We start from the raw sequence: 20318 nt of genomic DNA, 5'->3' as shown, positions 1-20318 counted from the left end.
GCAGTAATTTATTAAATTATAAGATGCGGAGATGTATAAATGAATGAACTGGTCAAAATGATGAATCTATCCAATCGGAAGATAGGTGGTGTTTGTGTGATAAATGTGATAAGTGTGCTCACTGCCCACTAGTGTGTGTTCACTATTGTGCATGTATGTGGGTGTTTCACTGCACAAATGGGTTAAATCTAATTCTACAGTGTGAGCACAGTTGACGGATGGTTCTGAATTCAATTCAATAAGTGTTCACAGTGTAACATACGGAGCATGGAGGAAAAGCTCCAACAATTTTAAACCTACACATTAAAAAAAAAAAAAAAATATATATATATATATATATATGTCAAATTTAACATAACATAACAACAGGATGTGGTTTAATTTGGTGACGCAGGGAATGTCTTTGTTAATACCCACATGTGGCCAGCTGAAGAGGCGGAAAGCCTTTATCTCTGTGGTTGTGCTGGAACAGTGTAAATGCAGTGTCAGGCTAACAGCCAATTGCGGGTAAGGAAATATGATGATGCTGCAGTTGTGAATCAGCTATATGAATCCTTGGTTTAAAAATGGAGAAATGCTCCTACGCAGAATGCTGCTACTAAGGGGGCTGAAAGGGATGCGCTCTACCTAGTAAAGGTCCTTTAAATGAGACACACTGAGGGCCTGTGGTAGATAATCAGCAGGTCTCCTTGCATTCTAGTAGAAAGCTTAGAATTAAAGTGCATTGACAACACAAACATTTTTTGATTAAAATTATAAATGAATAATAAAATAAAATAAATGTATAAACACAAATACCACTCCACGGTTTGAAGCCATCAATGTTGAGTGGAACAATATTGACTCATCTTTCTGTAAAAGACTATCTGAAAGTTTACAAACAGCATCATAACAATGAAAGAAATCAAAGTAAAAAACTCTTCCACCTTAACTTATTGCATATGTTTGTTTAATTAATGCTAATTTACTGACTAATGGTTTGTTGCTAAGTGCATTAAAAGCTTAATTTTTTATCATTTAAATGTTGATATTTTATTCATTTATTATTTATTTTTTGACAGTGTATATGTGTGTTTGGTAATTAGTTTTTAAATGTATATGCTGTTCTTCATATTTCTGTCTAGGTTCCGCCCGTGGACAGTAACTCTGAGGAGATTGAACACACCAGTCATGTTTCTGCATCTGGAATACATGTAAATGTTTCATCAGCCACGAACAGTTCAGATCCACAGATCCACTCCAATGCACAACCACTGAAAGACCAAGACCCCACTTACACCACTGTGAGTTTCCAGAATAATCCAGCTTCACCCTTTGATACCTCAGTTGTCTTCAGTCAGGAGGAATCTCCAACTGAGTACGCCACAATCACAAACCACACACGACAGGAACAGCACTAATCTGTACTGAGCTAACAGCAAATCAACATTTACCATTACCAGAAACCTGGAGACTATTCAGTTATTTTTTTTCACATTAATTACATTGAAAAATTATATTATACAACAGTTCTGGCCACACAAGCTGATTGGTAGAGAAGTGTTCTAACCACGCTAATATTTCACCACAACATTAAGTTTTTTCACCACAAGTTTTTTTTTTCACAAACACTGTATCACTCTACTGAGACCAACAAGTTTGTCAGCTGTAGGAGACAAGATACCAGATACTTTTAAGATCACATTTGACCGACAGCCGATTTGGTCAGACTCTGAACATGAAATTACACTAAATTCCCAAACTGTCATCACCACTGAGCAGCTTTTCAGTCGGGAGCTGTGACAGAAGAACAGCTAAGCAATCTTGAATCAGCCAGAAATGAACCCAATACCATTTGCCAAATGTGTCTGATCTTCAGAGTCTGACCAAATCACCACAATGACAAACAAAAAGGCTGCTCAGCATTGATGACAGTTTGGGCATTTAGTGTAAGGAGCTGGAGAATGAACTGCTGGCTGTGCAGCGAGTGGGCAGAGCTCATTACGCTGACATAGTTCCTTAAGAACTAAGCTTGTTGCTATAATTTGGAGGAAGACACTGAACATTAAAACATATTAAACACATTTACGGCTCAGTTTATTCATTTCTTCACTTTATTTATTTAACTGTTGTTTTAAAGCACTAGAACACTGGAGGACTGCGTCATCACCAATAACATCACGGCTGTGATTATATATGGTGACCAAATTACAGCCGTGATGTTATTTTGTGATAACACACTCTCTTTCATGTTCTATTGATTAAATAATATCAACAAGCACTCTGCATTTTTCCAGCTTAAGTTCTGCTACTCAGAAAACAACTTTATTGGGTTGCATTTTAGCGTATTATTGTTGACCAATAGTAGTACTGCTGACCACATTCAGTGCTTATAAAATATTTTATGACGTATTATGTTTTGTAATTGCAAAATATTATTCATTTCATTTGTACTATATTTTTAAAGTTTGCTTTAAAATTAAATAAAAAATAAAACCCTTATGGATTGATATGTCACTTTTGTACATGCTATTTTTTTTTATCATGCATCATGCATGTTCAGCCACTACATGGGGATGGGCTTGTTTCAGTCAAGCAAAGTTCAATAAAACAAGGTTTCTTAATGATGTCAATAGCAAAGCAAAACACTGCATGTTTTTGGGTATTTAATGATTCAACATACTGATCAAACTCACTCTGTTTTTGTGCCCCATAAATCAGCTAAGTTGACTTGCAAAATAGTGATATGGTGAACTGTGAAGTGGTGTGGGAAATTCATAATCCTGTTTTAATTCCTGAATACTGCTTAATCATGTTGGCTTCATCACAATTAGTAACTTACTAATTATTAACAACTAGAAAATATTTATGTAATTTTTTTAGCTCATTACAGCTTCTATGTAAATTTGACCATTTTATTATCAGCTTGTTAGCACTGTAATTTAATTACTTTTAGTACTAAACTGGGACATTTTAACCATGCTATCTTTATGTGGTGATGGAGAGGACATGAGCTCCATGGTGGATATAGATGTATTAATGGGCTGTCTTGTATATGGATTTTAGTATCAAAACAATATGCAAACTCATTACATTTCTTAGGTGATACTAATTTAGAGTACATAAAGGTGAGTTAGGTTGTCAACCATGTTGAACATTACTAGTAAAATGTTCTGCACCCCTTTCAGAACCACATAAAGATAATCAAAGGATGTCAAATCATGTAATGATAATTGCTTGTGTTGGAAGAATTCTCAAAGATCAGCTACACCTCCCTCTTTTTTGCCAGCACATGAGATGTTTTTAAAGACAAGTGGAGCTGACTTAATTAATAGAGTTTTAATACTATTCATTTAACCATGTTTCTGTTAAAAACATAAAATCAAGCACTGCATTAATTTAACCATGCTTCTGTTAAAAATATAAAATCAAGCAATGCATTCATTTAACCATGTTTCTCTTAGAAGCATAAAATCAAGTGAGACATTCATTTAACCATGTTTCTCTTAGAAGCATATAATCAAGTGATACATTCATTTAACCATGTTTCTGTTAAAATCATAAAATCCATCAAACACAACTTGTTTGTAAAATATATAATACTGAGAAGAGCTAACTTTGATTGGATGAATGGATTGGATCAGACTGGAAGAATTTACATTATCTGACATATACTGCCTGTTCTGTTTCTGATAAATAACCAAACAGAAAACTTCTGGAACACAAGGTCCAAGTTTGTTTTTAAAAATGTAAAAAAAATCATCGCTGCCAAGCATGGACCCAAAAAATAACTTTGTCTTTCAACTTTTAAGTTGCCAGCTGTTTAGTCCAAGTAGCCTTGAGAACATTCTGCTTATTAAAGTGTGTTATAGAGATTTTTAAAGTAACTTTTTAGTGCTTGAATTATCCCCAAAAACACAGGTGCTTTGGATGCAAAATGTGGCCCAGTGGCTGTACCAGGGCACTCTGACTGGCTGACACTGGAGGATGGGACTACAGAGTTATATGTAGCACAACATTTGAGTTTATCAGATCCATTGCTAATGTTTGCCAACTTTAGTCAGAAAGCAAAGCATGACTAGCAGCGTTCTAATTTTAAAGTTTGCGATGATTAAGGTCATTTTTCATATGTGTAATTAGGCATCAGTGTGAGATAATTAAACTGATGTAATTTTAGCCTGAGTCATCAGATACCACTGAATAATTTCAGACAAAACCAAACTCAACAGATGACTGCAAACTTTTCTGAGTCATTTAGGGAACATGACCAAGGTGACTAGCAATAAATATATCATTTCTGTTTAAATGAGCAACTCTATCACTTACTAGTGAAAGAGGAACTAACAAAACAGATTGACACACTGACAGAGAGATGACTACACATTACAAAAAAATCTAGGATTCCACTGAAGTGGGCAAAGTCAAAACAACAAAATCTCCATCTTCTACCTATTAATAAAATTATATTCAGGTTTACATTTTCATGAGTTATAAAGCAGTAGTTGGGAATATATATAATATACATGTTATTTTTGCCCAATTTTCTCCCCAATTTAGTCATTTCCAATTCCACCCGCTAGTTAGGACCCCCCAAATATACGATACTATATGATACTATCAACACTAGGAAGGTGGAGGTTAGCACAGACTTCCTGTGATACACATGAAATCAGCCACCTCTTCTTTTCGAACTGCCACTCACACAATGTCATTGGACAGCTGAATGCACTCAGAGGAAAACGCCACTGCCAGATCTGTTATGTCAGCTAGCAGATGCCTGCACTGACTAGAACCATGTTGAGTGACTGGGGGAGAAGGGAGAGCCATCCTACCCACCCAGAGAGAGCGAGGCCAATTGGACACCCAGCTACAAATGGCTGTAGCATTACCAGGAATCAAACTTGCAATCTTCTGATGACAGGGACTTGCAGGGATTGCACCACTTGACAGCACCAAAATATTTAACTAGAGTGCGAATTTTGGGAGTGTATATTTAAAATCTAATCAAACACAGAACACATAGTTTCATGAAGATGAGTTTACAGGATACTGGATTATATCAGTGTGGAGAGACTGGAGTGTGGGGTCATGTTGTGAATCTGAAAGTGAACTCAGTTGAGAATCAGTAAAATGCTAAAAAAATGATTTATCATAATTTTATCATCTTTGTGACTTCTAAAGGACGATGGACTAGCTAGTGATAAGTTCAGATTTTGTATGTTTGACAGATTCATGTTGTTTGGGACCAAAGACTGTCTGGTTATCTGGGAGAGACTGTGACCATCAGCTGTTTATATCCAGAGGAGTTTAAGAGAAACACCAAGTACTTCCTTAAACAAAACAGTAAGCATTTTACTGAAGTGATCCGAACCACAGACACTCAGCGAGGCAGAGAGGCAGATTCTCCATCTCTGATGACAAAAGATCTAAAGTTGTTAGAGTGAGGATCAGTGATGTGAGAGAAGATGATGGAGAAGTTTATCACTGTGGAGTGACCACTGAACAAAGCTAATTAAATGATTATTCCATCTACACAGACACTCAGCTACATGTCACTGGTGAGATACATTAACTTTTCCTTATATTAATTTATTCCTTGTTTATTAGTTCAGAGTTACTAGTGTGAGTTTAGTAAACTTCAGTTATGTCAGATTTTTCTGATTTCAGATCAATTTTGATTTATTGAATTGCAACAACAGTGAATAACTAGAATGCTGCATCCAGAGTGATCGCCCTGAAGCAATTTGAGCATGGACGTTAAGGTGTTACCAGCTGGTTGCTATGATATTTTGTATGGTTGCTAGGGTGTTTATGGGTCATAGCAGTGGAATTCCAGATGGTTGCTGATGTGTTGCCAAGTGGTTTCTATAGTATCCCAGCTGGTTGCCAGTGTGCAGCTAGGAGGTTGCTATAGTATCCAAGGCGGTTGATATGGTGTCCCATACAGTTGCTAAATTGTTGCTATGCAGATGCCATGGTGTATGGGGGTTTTTATTCATTGGTAAGTAGTTGCCAAGTGATGGCTAATTGTTGTTGGAAATGAATGGGAGTCTATGATAGGAAGGAGTAATGAAAAAACAATACAGAGGAGTGCAGGTCAATGTGGCTGTGGATTAGAGCTTGGAGACCTCCCCTGCATGGGTACATGCAGTTTTGTGGCTCTCATTTATAGGAAATAATAGGACTGGGGTACAGGTGAAAATGAATGAGAATTGCCCAACAGCCCAACATGTACTCACTCAGGGCAGTTCCCCAAACTCTGCTGCACACCCATACTGAACCACACTTCTCTCTGTGTCACTTTTTCATCTCTTATTTCTCTTATTGACTCCCATTCATTTTGCCCCACACAAGCTCTATTATGTCCTTTGTTTGAAAGCCACCAAACTGCATGTGCTAACTTAGGGCCTGTCCCAAACTCTAATCCACAGTGACACTGGCCCACATTCCTCTCTGTGTTGTTTTTTCATCACCTGTTTCTCACATTAAGTCCCATTCATTTTCACCTCCAACAAAGACCAAATCTTTCTTTTTCCTCAAAGCTACTAAAGTACATATCTGCACACTCGCACTATTAACACACTTTTGACAAATCTGAAATGTGTGGTGTGCATTTAAGCAAAACCACAAGTTGGGCTTCATGACAGACAATGAGGTGGATTTATTTGTTCTTTCACTTTCTTTGGTTCCAGAGCTCTTCATGCTGGTTTGGAGTATTTCTGTTACTCAACATCTGCTTCCTGGAGACTGCTAAAACATTTGTGATAAATATTTAATCAGAATCAGATTTTTGGTAAAATATACTGACACACACAACATTTGGTGTCTTATATATTAAATGCAATATAAAAACAATGTACAAATAATTTCACCCAGGGCAGGTCCTCAAGCTGTAATCATACTGACCCGCACTCCTCTACAGGTCATTTTTTCATCCCTCATTCCTCCCATAGAATATTGTTAATTTGCACCCTGATCCAAGCCTTATTTCCTTTGCTGATCAGCCACCAAAATGCATGTACCCACTCAGGCCAGGTCCCCAAACTCTAATTCACAGCAATGCTGACCTGCAATCCTCTATGTATCACTTTTTCATTACTTTTTCATCACATTTTCCTCCTATAGAGTTCTATTCATTTTTGTGCCACACAAGCTCTATTATTTCCTTTGTATGACAGCCACTAAACTACACATACTAACTCAAGGCAGGTCCCCCAAACTCTAATTCATAGCCATACTGATTCATTATGTGTCATTTTTTCATCTCTCATTCCTTCCATAGACCGCCATTCATTTTTACACAAATCAATTACATAAATTTCCATTGTCAGACAGCCACCATGTGCATGCATGAACACACTTAGAGCAGATGCCCAAGCGCTAATCCACAGCAATATGGACCCACACTCTGTTCATGTGTCTATTTGGTATCTTTTATTCCTCCAATAGACCCCCATTCATTTTTACACAAATTCTGTTATTTCCATTGTCAGACAGCCACCATGTGCATGCATGAATACACTTAGAGCAGACCCCCAAGCTCTAACCCACAGCAATATGGACCCGCACTCTGTTCATGTGTCTATTTTTTATCCTTTTTCTCCAGTAGAGGATTTATCATGGGATAGAGGTTAGGGAACCTGCCTTTCAACTGGAAGGTCAATGGCTTAATCGCCCCTGAGCCGATAGTACATGACTGACGTACCCTTGAGCAAGGCACGTAACCCCCAATTTCTCACCGGGCAGTGTGGATAGGGCTGCCCGCTGTTCCAGGCAAGTGTGCTCACTGCACCTTTGATATAATGGTCGCAAAAGATCTTTAGTTTAGTCCAACCAGTCTGACTTGGCAAGCCATGTCATATTTTCAGCATTACTTCAATGTGACACACACTAAGTTATAAAGTCAATCATTTCACCCCAGAAGATGTCATGACACAAAATAAAGGCATGATGACATTATCTTGTTTTGTACTGCAGTAGATCAAACTGCAGAACGTAAGAGAAACCACTCACTAAATTTATGCAGCATCAAGGATGTACTGTAGAGAGTGTAGCACCCTGTAAAAAGAGGAACAATGAAATGACAAACACTCCAGCGTCTCGTCTCGTCTACGTCTTTATGTTGAATGAACTTAAGTACACATTACATAAATGTCTCTTTTTTTCCCAAAATCTCCACATCAAATTGTTTTTTTTACTCTTTTACACATTGCAATCAAATTTAGTATATTTTATCCACAGGTTACATCTGCTTGAGTATTGTTACATTATGCATTAATAATGACATTTGGACCCTTCCATTTTACCATTTAAAAGCATGTAAGAGACTTTAGAAACATTTTAGTATCAGCTGTATTCTAATTCAAAAGCTCACAGATCACAGTAACATCATTTCTTTTTAACCTAACATTTTTAACATTCAACAAGTTCTTATGTGACAAAAATACGGTTTTTAACTGTACATGCATTGTAACAAATGACCACATGCAATAATTTCAATCGACAACGGCGTGAGTGCCTCTTGGTGATTTGCTAGCTATGCAGCCTAGCTAACTCCTGCTTGCCACCACAGACTCATTTAACTTCATTTCAAACGGTTTTCTAGTGACTAAATACTGTTTAGAGAGGGTTATATACTGGATTACTTTGTTTTTCACAAGAAACATTCATGTTTTATGTGTTTTTACCTGTAAAAAGGGGAACAATGAAATGACAAACACTCCAGCGTCTCGTCTACGTCTTTATGTTGAATGAACGAAGACGCAGCGAGAGCGCCCCTCTCAGGTTGAAACAGGCATGAGCAATAGATAATCCCTTCAATCCAGTATATAAGCCACTACTAACGGAAAACAGATAAAACAGATGAATTTCTTACTGTACAAAACGATAGCTTGTTTTTCTTTTTAACATTTTTAACTTTTAAAACTAGCTACAATACATGTATGTTCTGTTTGTATGTTTCTATGTTCTCCCTGTGCATGGGTTTCCTCCCACAGTCCAAAGATGTGTGGTTAGGCCATTTGGACATGCTACATTGCCCCTAGGTGTGAATATGTGTCTGTCTGTCTGCATTGTGATGGACTGGTGACCTGTCCATGGTGTATCCTGTCTTTTGCCCAATGACAGGCTCCAGCACCCCCACGGACCCTGAGGGAGAAGAAGCTGCTTAGAAAGTGTGTGTGTGTGTGTGTGTGTGTGTGTGTGTGTGTTTATTAGTTGGAAGGACAGTTTGAGAGAAAGAATGCAAAAACTAGACCAACAGAAGGAGAGAGATTTTCAAACTCAAAATTTCCAAAGTTCCAGTTACTAGAGCGAGTCTGATAATTACTGTTATTTGTATTCATCAGTGAAGTGATATATTCTGGCAAATGACCGGAAAGTGTCTTATAAATAAAAATCAACCAGTGTGTTTCCCTTCGTACCGTTAAAGAGGGCCACCCAACTTTCGCATACACCTCACAGTCGTGAGTTCTGTACGGATCTCCAGTGATGACCCTCAGGGCAGAGCGATACACTGGGTCCAGTAATTTGAGAGAGCTGGAGGGAGCATATTTATAGATAACGTCACCATAGTCCAGCATTGATAGTAAAGCTGCTTCAACTAGTCTTTTTCTGGCGTGCAGGGGAAACAGGACTTATGTCTATAAAAATAACCCAGCTTCTGTCGGCATTTACTGACTAGTTTATTAATGTGTGGTTTAAAACTGAGTTTATCATCCAGCCATATGCCAAGGTATTTATATTCTGTGACTCTCTCAATAGTGGATCCTGCCAGGGTAGTAATATTTACAGTACTAAAATCAGTATTAAAAGATCTGGAAAACAGCATGAACTTAGTTTTCGTGGCATTTAAAACTAGTTTGTGCTTATATAACGCCACCTGCAGAGCATTAAATGAGCTCTGTAATTTTCTTGTTGCAGCATGAATAGAATCAGCTGAGCAATATAAAATCGTATCATCTGCGTAAAGGTGAATTTTGCAGTCTGAGGTCGAATTAGAGGCAGCAATATCATTTATGTAGATATTAAATAAGACTGGACCCAAAATTTAACCTTGTGGTACACCTTTAGATACAGATACCAACTCTGATTTATAATTATTCAATGTCATGCATTGATTTCTGTCAGTGAGATAGTTTTGGGTCCAGTCCAGCGCAGTTGCATCAAAGCCAATCTGTTCTAAGTTCCATAAAAGAAGAGTGTGATCAACTGTGCCGAATGATTTTGTTAAGTCAATAAAAATAGCTGCACAATGTTTCTTCTTGTCTATGTCTGAAGAAAGATTGTTTAAAACCAGTGTTGTAGCAGAGATAGTGCTGTGACCTCCTCTGAAACCAGACTGATATTTAGATAAAACAGAATTTTCAGGAAGAAATGATTTCAATTGCTGATTCACTAGAGATTCTAACATTTTTGCTAAACTCGACAGTTTTGAGATTGGCCTATAATTATTCAGATCTGTTGTCTCACCACCTTTATGCAGGTGCAAGATAAAATTGAAAGATTAAAAATGTATAAAATGTATTCTACAATAATCGGGGCTGCGAGACGCAATAAAAAGGGGTCCAGCCCATCATGAATAACAATGGACAAAATATTTTGCATAGTTTGTTTCGATTTGCACATTTCGCAACCCACATCTATTAAAAAGCACCCGTTTTTTTTTTGTGACATCATCACACTGACTTCAGTTCAGTCTGAGTCATCAGATACTCTAATAAAACCTGATGCTGAGGGAGGAGCTTAGAAGACTAAACCAAGACTCACAGCAACCGACTCTAAACTTTACTTATTCTACTGAATATGAAAGCAGAGACTAACAGTATATATGATATATTATTTCTACTTGATAAATGTTTTATTTACAGTGACTCTACTGTCTAGTTGCTCTTTGAATGTCACATTACAAAAATTATTTAATATGATTTCATAATATCCTGTGTGTTTAATTTAGTCTGTGGTCAGTGATGCTGTTGGGAGGAGCTGTGAGTTTGACCAACTCTTACCAGAGAAACAGGAAACAACCAAACCAGAGAGAAGAAGGAACAGAGACAGACACACTGACAGAGAGAGGAGTACAAACTGCAGAGAAAAGACAAATTTACTTCTGGGGAGAACAAAAGCAAACTTAGAGAAGTTTGGAGAGAGAAGACTGGAGCTTAGTGACCATCACGGAGGCTGAAGTTCAGTTCAGGATGAAGATCCTCCTCATCTTCACCCTCTACCTGATCTCAGGTCAGTTATTCTACTTCTGATGTTCCACTGCAGTTATTTTGATGCCAAACTGTAGAACAATGTACAATTTAGTGAGATCAGTGAGATGAGTAAGAATCTTCTATTTGATTGGCAGGTCCAGTGAGCTGCTTTGATGTGATTGGGTATCCAGGAGGAAGTGTCATGATTTACTGTAATTACCAACTTCATAGAAAGTACAACAGATATTTCTGTAACACCAACACAAAGCAGTGTGTATATTCAAAATCCAATCAAACACAGAACACATGGATTCATGAAGATAGATTTTCTCTGCATGACTATCTTGGAGGACTTACAGTGATTTACAGAAACCTGAGTTTACAGGATGCTGGATCATATCAGTGTGGAGAGACAGGAGTGTGGAAACAGACTGTGAACCTTAAAGTCAACTCAGGTGAGAAACAGTGAAATTTTTAAAACATGTATCATAATATTATCATCTTAGTGGTTTCTGAAGGACCGGGAGCTAGTGTCTGAATCGTGAATATTGATCATTTCAATTTTTGTATGATGAACAGATCCGTGTTGTTTGGGGTCAGAGACTGTGTCTGGTTATCTGGGAGAGACGGTGACCATCAGCTGTTCATATCCAGAGCAGTTTGAGAGAAACACCAAGTTCTTCTTTAAACAAAACCATCAATATTTTACTGAAAAGATCCGAAACTCAGAGACCCAGAGAGACAGATTCTCCATCTATGATGACAGAAGCTCTAACGTTCTCAGTGTGAAGATCAGGGATGTGAGAGAAGATGATGGAGGGGTTTATTTCTGTGGAGTGAATGATGGAGGACAGCAGTTATTACTCCCTCTACTCAGAGACTCAGCTACAGGTCACTGGTGAGATTCATTTATTTGTTGTTCATTCATTTTTGATTTTGACAATTATTTAAAGAACATTTTCATTGATACATATATCTTGTCTGTACATGTGCTTTTTTCTACATTAACTAGTTATTTTAGGCCCATTGTTTGCCTGTTGCAATTGTGCAGCTGTGTTAATGTTTTCTCGTTTTATTTGGTCAGTTACCACTATCTAAAGGCTTCATGCCACTGGTTATCCCCACCCAGAACCTGCCAATGCACACACTCAGACAAGAAATAACCTCAAAAGCATATAATACATACTCAAGCTAAGGAACGACAACATTAAAACTTACTTAGTCTTTTCTTTAGGGGTTATATTTGCATTTCCCATGAACCTTATTTGCATAGCCCCAAAATGCCCAATGCACAGCCAGTAGTAGAATGTCACAGCATTTATTTGTGGACAACAATGAGCATGAGAACAAAATGATTTTCACATCATAAGACTACAGAACAGAGTCTGTATTTAGGGTTGAGTTTCTTCCTCTGGGTTTGGTCAACATGAGTATTGGCCCACATATGATGAAAGACACATTGAGGGCAAAAGTTGATGAGGACAAGAAGAAAGATAGAGAAACATATATGGGGTGTGGGTGGGGGGGACATATATGGGCCTTTCATATTAGTAAAGTTTAAATTTTCCGCTCTAAAACAGCCATGCCTATGTGTACAGCTAAGTAGTTATCTAACTAAACAGGTGCCCTGGCTAGCTGACTCTCTGGCCTCTTTTCCACTGCAGGGCTTTTCGCTAATTGGTTCTATGTTTATGTCGGTATTGTGCCACTTTATCCTGTTGTGTTATTTCAAAATTTAAATCAATCAAATAAGTTCTGTTCACTTACATGGATAGCAAATACACTGCTCAAAAAAATAAAGGGAACACTTAAACAACTCAATATAACTCCAAGTAAATCAAACTTCTGTGAAATCAAACTGTCCACTTAGGAAGCAACACTGACAGTCAATTTCACAGCTGTTGTGCAAATGGAAACAGACAACAGGTGGAAATTATTGGCAATTAGCAAGACACACTCAATAAAGGAGTGGCTCGGCAGGTGGGACCACAGACCACTTCTCAGTACCTTTCTGCTTTCTGGCTGATGTTTTGGTCTTTTGAATGTTGGTGGTCTTTCACACTCGTGGTAGCAGGAGACGGACTCTACAAGCCACACAAGTGGCTCAGGTAGTGCAGCTCATCCAGGATGGGACATCAATGCGAGCTGTGGCAAGGTTTGCTGTGTCTGTCAGTGTAGTGTCCAGAGGCTGGAGGCGCTAGCAGGAGACAGGCCAGTACACCAGGAGATGTGGAGGAGGCCGTAGGAGGGCAACAACCCAGCAGCAGGACCGCTACCTCCGCCTTTGTGCAAGGAGGAACAGGAGGAGCTGCCAGAGCCCTGCAGAATGACCTCCAGCAGGCCACAAATGTGCATGTGTCTGCACAAACGGTTAGAAACCGACTCCATGAGGATGGTATGAGGTCCCCACGTCCACAGATGGGGGTTGTGCTCACAGCCCAACACCGTGCAGGACGCTTGGCATTTGCCAGAGAACACCAGGATTGGCAAATTCGCGACTGGCGCCCTGTGCTCTTCACAGATGAAAGCAGGTTCACACTGAGCACATGTGACAGACGTGACAGAGTCTGGAGACACCGTGGAGAGCGATCTGCTGTAGGGAGGTCATACAGGCACGTGGAGGCCGGACACAACACTGAGCCTCATTTTGACTTGTTTTAAAGACATTACATCAAAGTTGGATCAGCCTGTCGTGTGTTTTTCCACTTTAATTTTGCGTGTGACTCCAAATCCAGGCCTGCACTGGTTAATAAATTTGATTTCCATTGATGATTTTTGTGTGATTTTGTTGTCAGCACATTCAACTTTGTGCAGAACAAAGTATTCAATGAGAAAATTTCATTCATTCATTCAGATCTAGGATGTGTTATTTGATTTTTTTGAGCAGTGTACATGAAAGCAGTGCACAAGTATAAACCCACAATGTAATGAACATTAAAGCTTCTGTCTAACTCTTAAATAGCGATGATAACCAGGAGAGAGTAACTGGTAAGCGTTAGCTTAGCCAGCATGCTGCCAGCTCTGCTCCCTACATTGTAGGTCCAGTTCTGGCTAAAAAACCTTTACTGACACAATTATAGAAGAAAATGACTCGGCTCTGAGGCAGCGAAATCAAGCCACTGATGTTAGAGGGACAGAAAGCTGAAATTAAACCTGTTCTCTGGTGTCCAGAGCTTAAGCCACCTAGCTAAGCTAATGCTAGTTGGCTTCTCTCTGCCAGTTAACTTAGCATAGCTGCACAGATCCAACCACCCCAGCCCAGGTCCGATTGGACTAACTGGTGCTCTGCTATCACAAGTAGAGATGATGCAGTCGACTGATTGGTGGTGGAGTTACAGAAAGTTGAAATTGAACCTGTTCTGTGGTGGTTTAAGCTGTAGCCTGCTAGGCTAAGCTAGGGTGAGTGTAAGGTGCCTCCCACTGCAGTGCGGGTTTGATTCTAGCAAACTGATGATTAAAAATTGTTAAGAGGATAAAGACTCATATCTGAGAGCTCAAATTCAAATGTCTGGTGTTGAAGTGACAAAGATAAAAAAAAAAGGTTTTTTGAGCTGTAAAAAAAGCGATGCCTTGAGCTGCACCCTTTTTAGAGGACAAAGAAGATGAGAGCATGCAGAAAGACTGAAGTTGGAGTGACAAATGGAATCGAATGTGTTTTGCAGTAGGTGGTGTATGCATGGTTATTAACCTGTTAGCTGTTAGCAAGTAGTCTGTATAGTTTCCTTGAGTGTTTCCTGGCTCTGATTTAGTGGTACAACAGAGAAAAATAAATTATAACTGGTCTCATAAGTCTGGACCAGCGCCGGATGGCAGCCCTGAGAGCCATTTGGCTCACTTGGGGGGAAAGCAGCCTGTCAACCTGTGGCACAGTAAGCAGTGCTGTTGTCTCATTGCAAGACGGGCCTGGGTTTGATTCCCTGGCCGGGCAGCTGCGTGGGTGTCCACCTACAGTCCAAAGACATGTGATCAGGCCAAGATACTAGATTACCCCAGGTGTGAATGTATATGTGTGTGTGTGTCTGCCCTGTGATAGACTCACAACCTGTACAGGGTGTTTCCAGCTCTCCACCCAATAAGAACTGGTACAGTTCCCCACCACCGATGCAGCGAAGGAAGATGAGTAGCTTAAATGATTAGTGAGTGAGTAATTTCCACAATATGCCTATAAGAATGTATAATTAGCCTTTTCAATTAACTGAAGAGTGACAGCTCCAAAAATAATTTAGATGATTGTGTCATCATACATGATGCATCATAGTTTTTATAGGTGCTAGTGAGGCCCTGTGTCATGCAGTAAGTGCCCTTTCTATTTTTTCACCCCTTTAAACAGCCTGAGTGTTTGTGGTCATGCTTGTGATAAAGGTGGCCATGGCCTGTTGTTTCTGTCTCTCAGCTCCAGGTTCCTCTGACATCATCATCATCATCATTGTGTGTGTCTGTGTGGCTCTGCTGCTGATTGGAGGTTCAGCACTGATCTACTACAAACTGAGATTCACCAAGAGTCAAGGTAATATTTACACTGCAAAGTGAGATACAAGAGAACACAAGGTACTGTAAACACAAACACCTGGCAGCTCTCATACAAGATCATGCTCATCATGCCAGAGCTCATCACTCTTAGTCAGTCAGATGGGAGAAACTGAGTGGAATTTGTTCTGTACAATTACAGGCTCCACTCCTTCATCCAGAATGGAGCTTGAAGAACAAGGGCCCACTTACACCACTATTAGTTTCCAGAAGAACCCAGATTCTCCTACTGTTGCTGCAGTTCCCTACAGTGAGGAGGAATGTGCTACTGAATACTCCTCTGTCAAGCACCACACATGACTGAAATATCTTTAATCACTACTAACTAGCAACTTACTGCGAATGAATGACTTGCCTATGATTTAACTTCAATGACGGATGGATCCAAATTTTAAGCTTGGGATGAAGGTTGATCATTTATAAAAGTGTAAACTTCAGAGGGACATTTTCATTGTCCCATTGCTTTTAAAATGTGTTTGATATGTACTTTTGTCACTTCCTAGAACTGTATGCTTACATTTTCTAACATCTAATTTTAAAGTAATATTAAAAATAAATGGTTTCTTACAAACTGTACCTTAGGCTATGACTGTTGTTTTATTTTATTTTATTTTTTTAATAACATAACATTTAATATTTGACATGAGATTGCTCACATTGCCTGTACAGCTGGTAGCCTAACCTGAGCAGCTACTGCACCAAGGCTATAGCATGTTAATTTAGAAAATTATACCTTAAATCATAACAGTTGCATTTTACAGAAGTGATCTGTTAATTGCCCGTATAAACAGTCAATTTACATCATACATTCTTACATAAACTCATATTAGCCTGACTGGTATGTGGTTGGTTGGTGTAGTGGGTAACACCTCTGCCTTTCACACTGTAGTCTGAGGTTCTGTCCCGATCTAGATGAGCACCCTACACTAAACCAATCAGAATCTTTGGGCAAGACCTCCAACATTACCTTTGCCCACCTACCTAACAAATGCTGTAAATGTAAATTGTGATTATAATGAAAAAGTTATTTCAGATTATATTTCTAATTGTACGTTTATTTGCTAATGTAACTGGTTTTCATGGTGAGTTGTCTGTATTCAAATAGTCCCGCTGAATAACCAGTAACCCCTTAGTAATCTGTGTTGTGTACAATAAGTGCTGCAATGACTGAAGAAAGGACTCGGACCACAACTGCTGCTGGTTACTGGTTCTCTTTATCACAGCTGTATGAACGTAAAAATATGGAGTGAAAGCTCTGCAGACAGCGTATAGCTTAGGAGTGAACATTCACACTCCTCTCTTTCTCTCTCTCTCTCTCTCTCTCTCTCTCTCTCTCTCGTCCATGCAGTGTCATCAATCAACCTTCTTCCAGTTTGCATTTCACAGACTGAAGGCGCTGTACTTGCATTCATGCAATAATGACTTTAGCATAAACTTAGAAATAAAATACAAGATGCAAATATTCGTGACAAAATGATCTAAAACCAGCTTAATAATACATGAACGCTGTGAACAGAAGGTACTAGGGAAACAATATACCTGTATGAACATAAAAATATATGGTAAATATATCCCTTTAGACCTCCACTTGAGTAAAAGTACTAAAGTATTTCCCTTCAAATGTACTTAAGTATAAAGTAAAAGTACTAAAAGAGGAATTCTGGCTCTGATGTCCTGTTATCATTTTTATAACCAGACTGGCTTCATGAACTCATTTCAGGTGAAAGTCCTCCAGCGTCTCTCTTGGTAAACCAGTCTTTTAATAGAACGTCATTAATTAGTGACGCTGACGTCTATTAAAATGATCAGAAGCACAAAACACTGAAGGTAAACAGTTTCCATCAGGGAGAACCGAGTGGCTCTGAAATCACTTTTTACACACAAGCAAAGTTTCAGTTTCAGATTTATTTACAACTTAGTTCCAAGTTTAAGTTGAATAAAAACTGGCTTTAAACTCAGGATCACAGATGAGCTCCTTTACTATGTTGATCTGTAGGCGTCTGTTCATAAACATAAACCAGCCCAAACTAATTTACTATAAAATGAAATGGTGTTTGTAGAAATTCAGAAAAAAGCCGCGTCAGTCTCGACTGCATATGTGGACATATTTCTATATTGAGCTCTATTTACACAAAGTTAGGTTAGTTCATCATTTATGTTGAACAGACTCTCCCAAAGTTTCACGCTGCTGCGCTGGAAGGTTCTCTTCTCTCCACAGAGCAATGCTGAAGCACTGTGACCCTTGGCTTCTTGGTCACCTCCCTGGCTAAGGCCCTTCTACCCTGATCACTCAGAGTAGCCGGGCGGTCAGCTCTAGGAAGAGTCCTGGTTGTTCTGTTTCCAATAACATAGAGCATAAATGATTTGCACATCATTGCATTTGTTTTCATTTACATTTTGCACAGAATACCAACTATGGGATTGTAAAAAGCTTAGGGTTCAAAAAAAAGCTGAGAAAGCGCATTACTCTGTGTGCTGCTACCGAAAAATGAAAATAAAGTCTTTAAATAATCACAATGACAAAATACTTTACATAGTTTGTTTCCTTTTGCAAGTTTATTAAAAAGCACCAGGTTTGTTTTTTTTTTTTGTGACATCACACTGACTTCAGTTCAGTCATCAGATACTCTAATAAAACCTGATGCTGAGGGAGGAGCTTAGAAGACTAAACCAAGACTCACAGCAACCGGTTCTAAACTTTCCTTATTCTACTGAATATGAAAGCAGAGACTAACAGTATATGAGCAATTGTTTTTTTTTTCTTAAATATTTTATTCACAGGGGTTCTACTATCCTGTTGCTTTGAATGTCACATCACAAAACCTGAGCTCAATATCCTGTGTGTTTAATTTAGTCTGTGGTCAGTGATGCTGTTGGGAGGAGCTGTGAGTTTGACCAACTCTTACCAGAGAAACAGGAAACAACCAAACCAGAGAGAAGAAGGAACAGAGACAGACACACTGACAGAGAGAGGAGTACAAACTGCAGAGAAAAGACAAATTTACTTCTGGGGAGAACAAAAGCAAACTTAGAGAAGTTTGGAGAGAGAAGACTGGAGCTTAGTGAACATCACGGAGGCTGAAGTTCAGTTCAGGATGAAGATCCTCCTCATCTTCACCTTCTACCTGATCTCAGGTCAGTTATTCTACTTCTGATGTTCCACTGCAGTTATTTTGATGCCAAACTGTAGAACAATGTACAATTTAGTGAGATCAGTGAGATGAGTAAGAATCTTCTATTTGATTGGCAGGTCCAGTGAGCTGCTTTGATGTGATTGGGTATCCAGGAGGAAGTGTCATGATTTACTGTAATAATAAACACCATAGAAAGAACAACAGATATTTCTGTAACACCAACACAAAGCAGTGTGTATATTCAAAATCCAATCAAACACAGAACACATGGATTCATGAAGATAGATTTTCTCTATTTGATTATCTTGGAGGACTTATAGTGATTTACAGAAACCTGAGTTTACAGGATGCTGGATCATATCATTGTGGAGAGACAGGAGTGTGGAAACAGACTGTTAACCTTAACGTGAACTCAGGTGAGAAACAGTGAAATTCTTAAAAATATACATATTTATCATAGTCTTGTTACCTTAGTGGTTTCAGAATGACTGGTGGCTGATTAGTGATCATTAATATTTCAGTTTTTTGTATGATTGACAGATCCGTGTTGTTTGGGGCCAAAGACTGTGTCTGGTTTTCTGGAGGAGACGGTCACCATCAGCTGTTCATATCCAGAGGACTTTAAGAGAAACACCAAGTTCTTATTTCAACAGGATGGTCGAGATTTTAAAGATGTAATCGATACCACAAAGATTTGGAGAGGCCGATTCTCCATCTCTGATGACAGAAGCTCTGCAGTTGTCAGTGTGAGGATCAGTGATGTCAGAGAAGCTGATGGAGGAGTTTATTACTGTGGAGTGGGGAGAGGAGGAGAGTCAGTCAGTTATTACTCCTTCTACACAGAGACTCAGCTGCAAGTCACTGGTGAGACACATTAATGTTTCCTTCTGTTCATGTTTCATTGTTTATCCATGCAGAGTTACTGCTGAGACTTTAATAAGCTTCAGTTAATGACAGTAAAAATATCTGGAAAATAAGTATAAAGTTCATAATCTGTCAGTTTGTGACTGATAAGATCACAAGCACAGTGAACAATTACACTTAATACTACTGTTAAAATGAAAAGGTATGAGAAGGTAAAAGTCCAGCTCTAACACTCACACTGAGCATGAGAACAAAGGAAGTTGGTGTAAATTTAGGTTTGAGTTTGTCCATCCTGTTTACTTTGTGGTCTGAACATGACTTCACTGTGTATGATTACAAATAATGAAATATTTTAAAAATAACACACTGAGAACAAAGAGGGTCAGAGAGAGAGAGAGAGCAGTAAATTAGACACCGCATGCTGTACATCATAAATCTTTAATGCTTTAATTTATTGTTTATTTATTTATTTTTTAAAATTGTGTATCACATTAAGGAAAAGAAACATCAACTCCAAAACAACCTCCACCATTAAGATCAAGCAAAACTACAAAAACTACAGCAACTTACAGAACCACGTCATCCACATCTGAAGAAGAGCATTCTAGTATGTGTAGCT

At 38.7% G+C, this 20318-nt stretch overlaps 2 protein-coding genes across 3 annotated transcripts in view; both read left to right on the top strand.

The window, feature by feature from the left end:
- The window catches only part of LOC108443539 (CMRF35-like molecule 9), a 19213-nt gene extending 17482 nt beyond the window's left edge, over positions 1 to 1731 (top strand). For both annotated transcript variants that reach the window (XM_037543250.1, XM_017724288.2), the window contains exon 7: positions 1125 to 1731. In XM_037543250.1, the coding sequence (XP_037399147.1) occupies positions 1125 to 1400 (276 nt within the window). In that variant the 3' untranslated portion in view covers positions 1401 to 1731. The remainder of the gene's footprint in view (positions 1 to 1124) is intronic.
- A 9443-nt stretch (positions 1732 to 11174) lies between these two features.
- LOC119264705 (CMRF35-like molecule 5) lies at positions 11175 to 16051 on the top strand. The gene is made up of 4 exons (XM_037543350.1): positions 11175 to 11214; positions 11754 to 12065; positions 15568 to 15681; positions 15844 to 16051. Exons 1-4 carry the CDS (start codon positions 11175 to 11177, stop codon positions 15999 to 16001), a joined length of 624 nt encoding a protein of 207 aa, XP_037399247.1. The 3' UTR covers positions 16002 to 16051.
- The last annotated feature ends 4267 nt before the right edge of the window (positions 16052 to 20318 follow it).

Source organism: Pygocentrus nattereri, chromosome 12 (assembly GCF_015220715.1).
Source record: "Pygocentrus nattereri isolate fPygNat1 chromosome 12, fPygNat1.pri, whole genome shotgun sequence".
Taxonomy (NCBI): Eukaryota; Metazoa; Chordata; class Actinopteri; order Characiformes; family Serrasalmidae; genus Pygocentrus; species Pygocentrus nattereri.
Note: the sequence above shows the minus strand (reverse complement) of the source record. Positions and strands in the feature narration are given on the sequence as shown.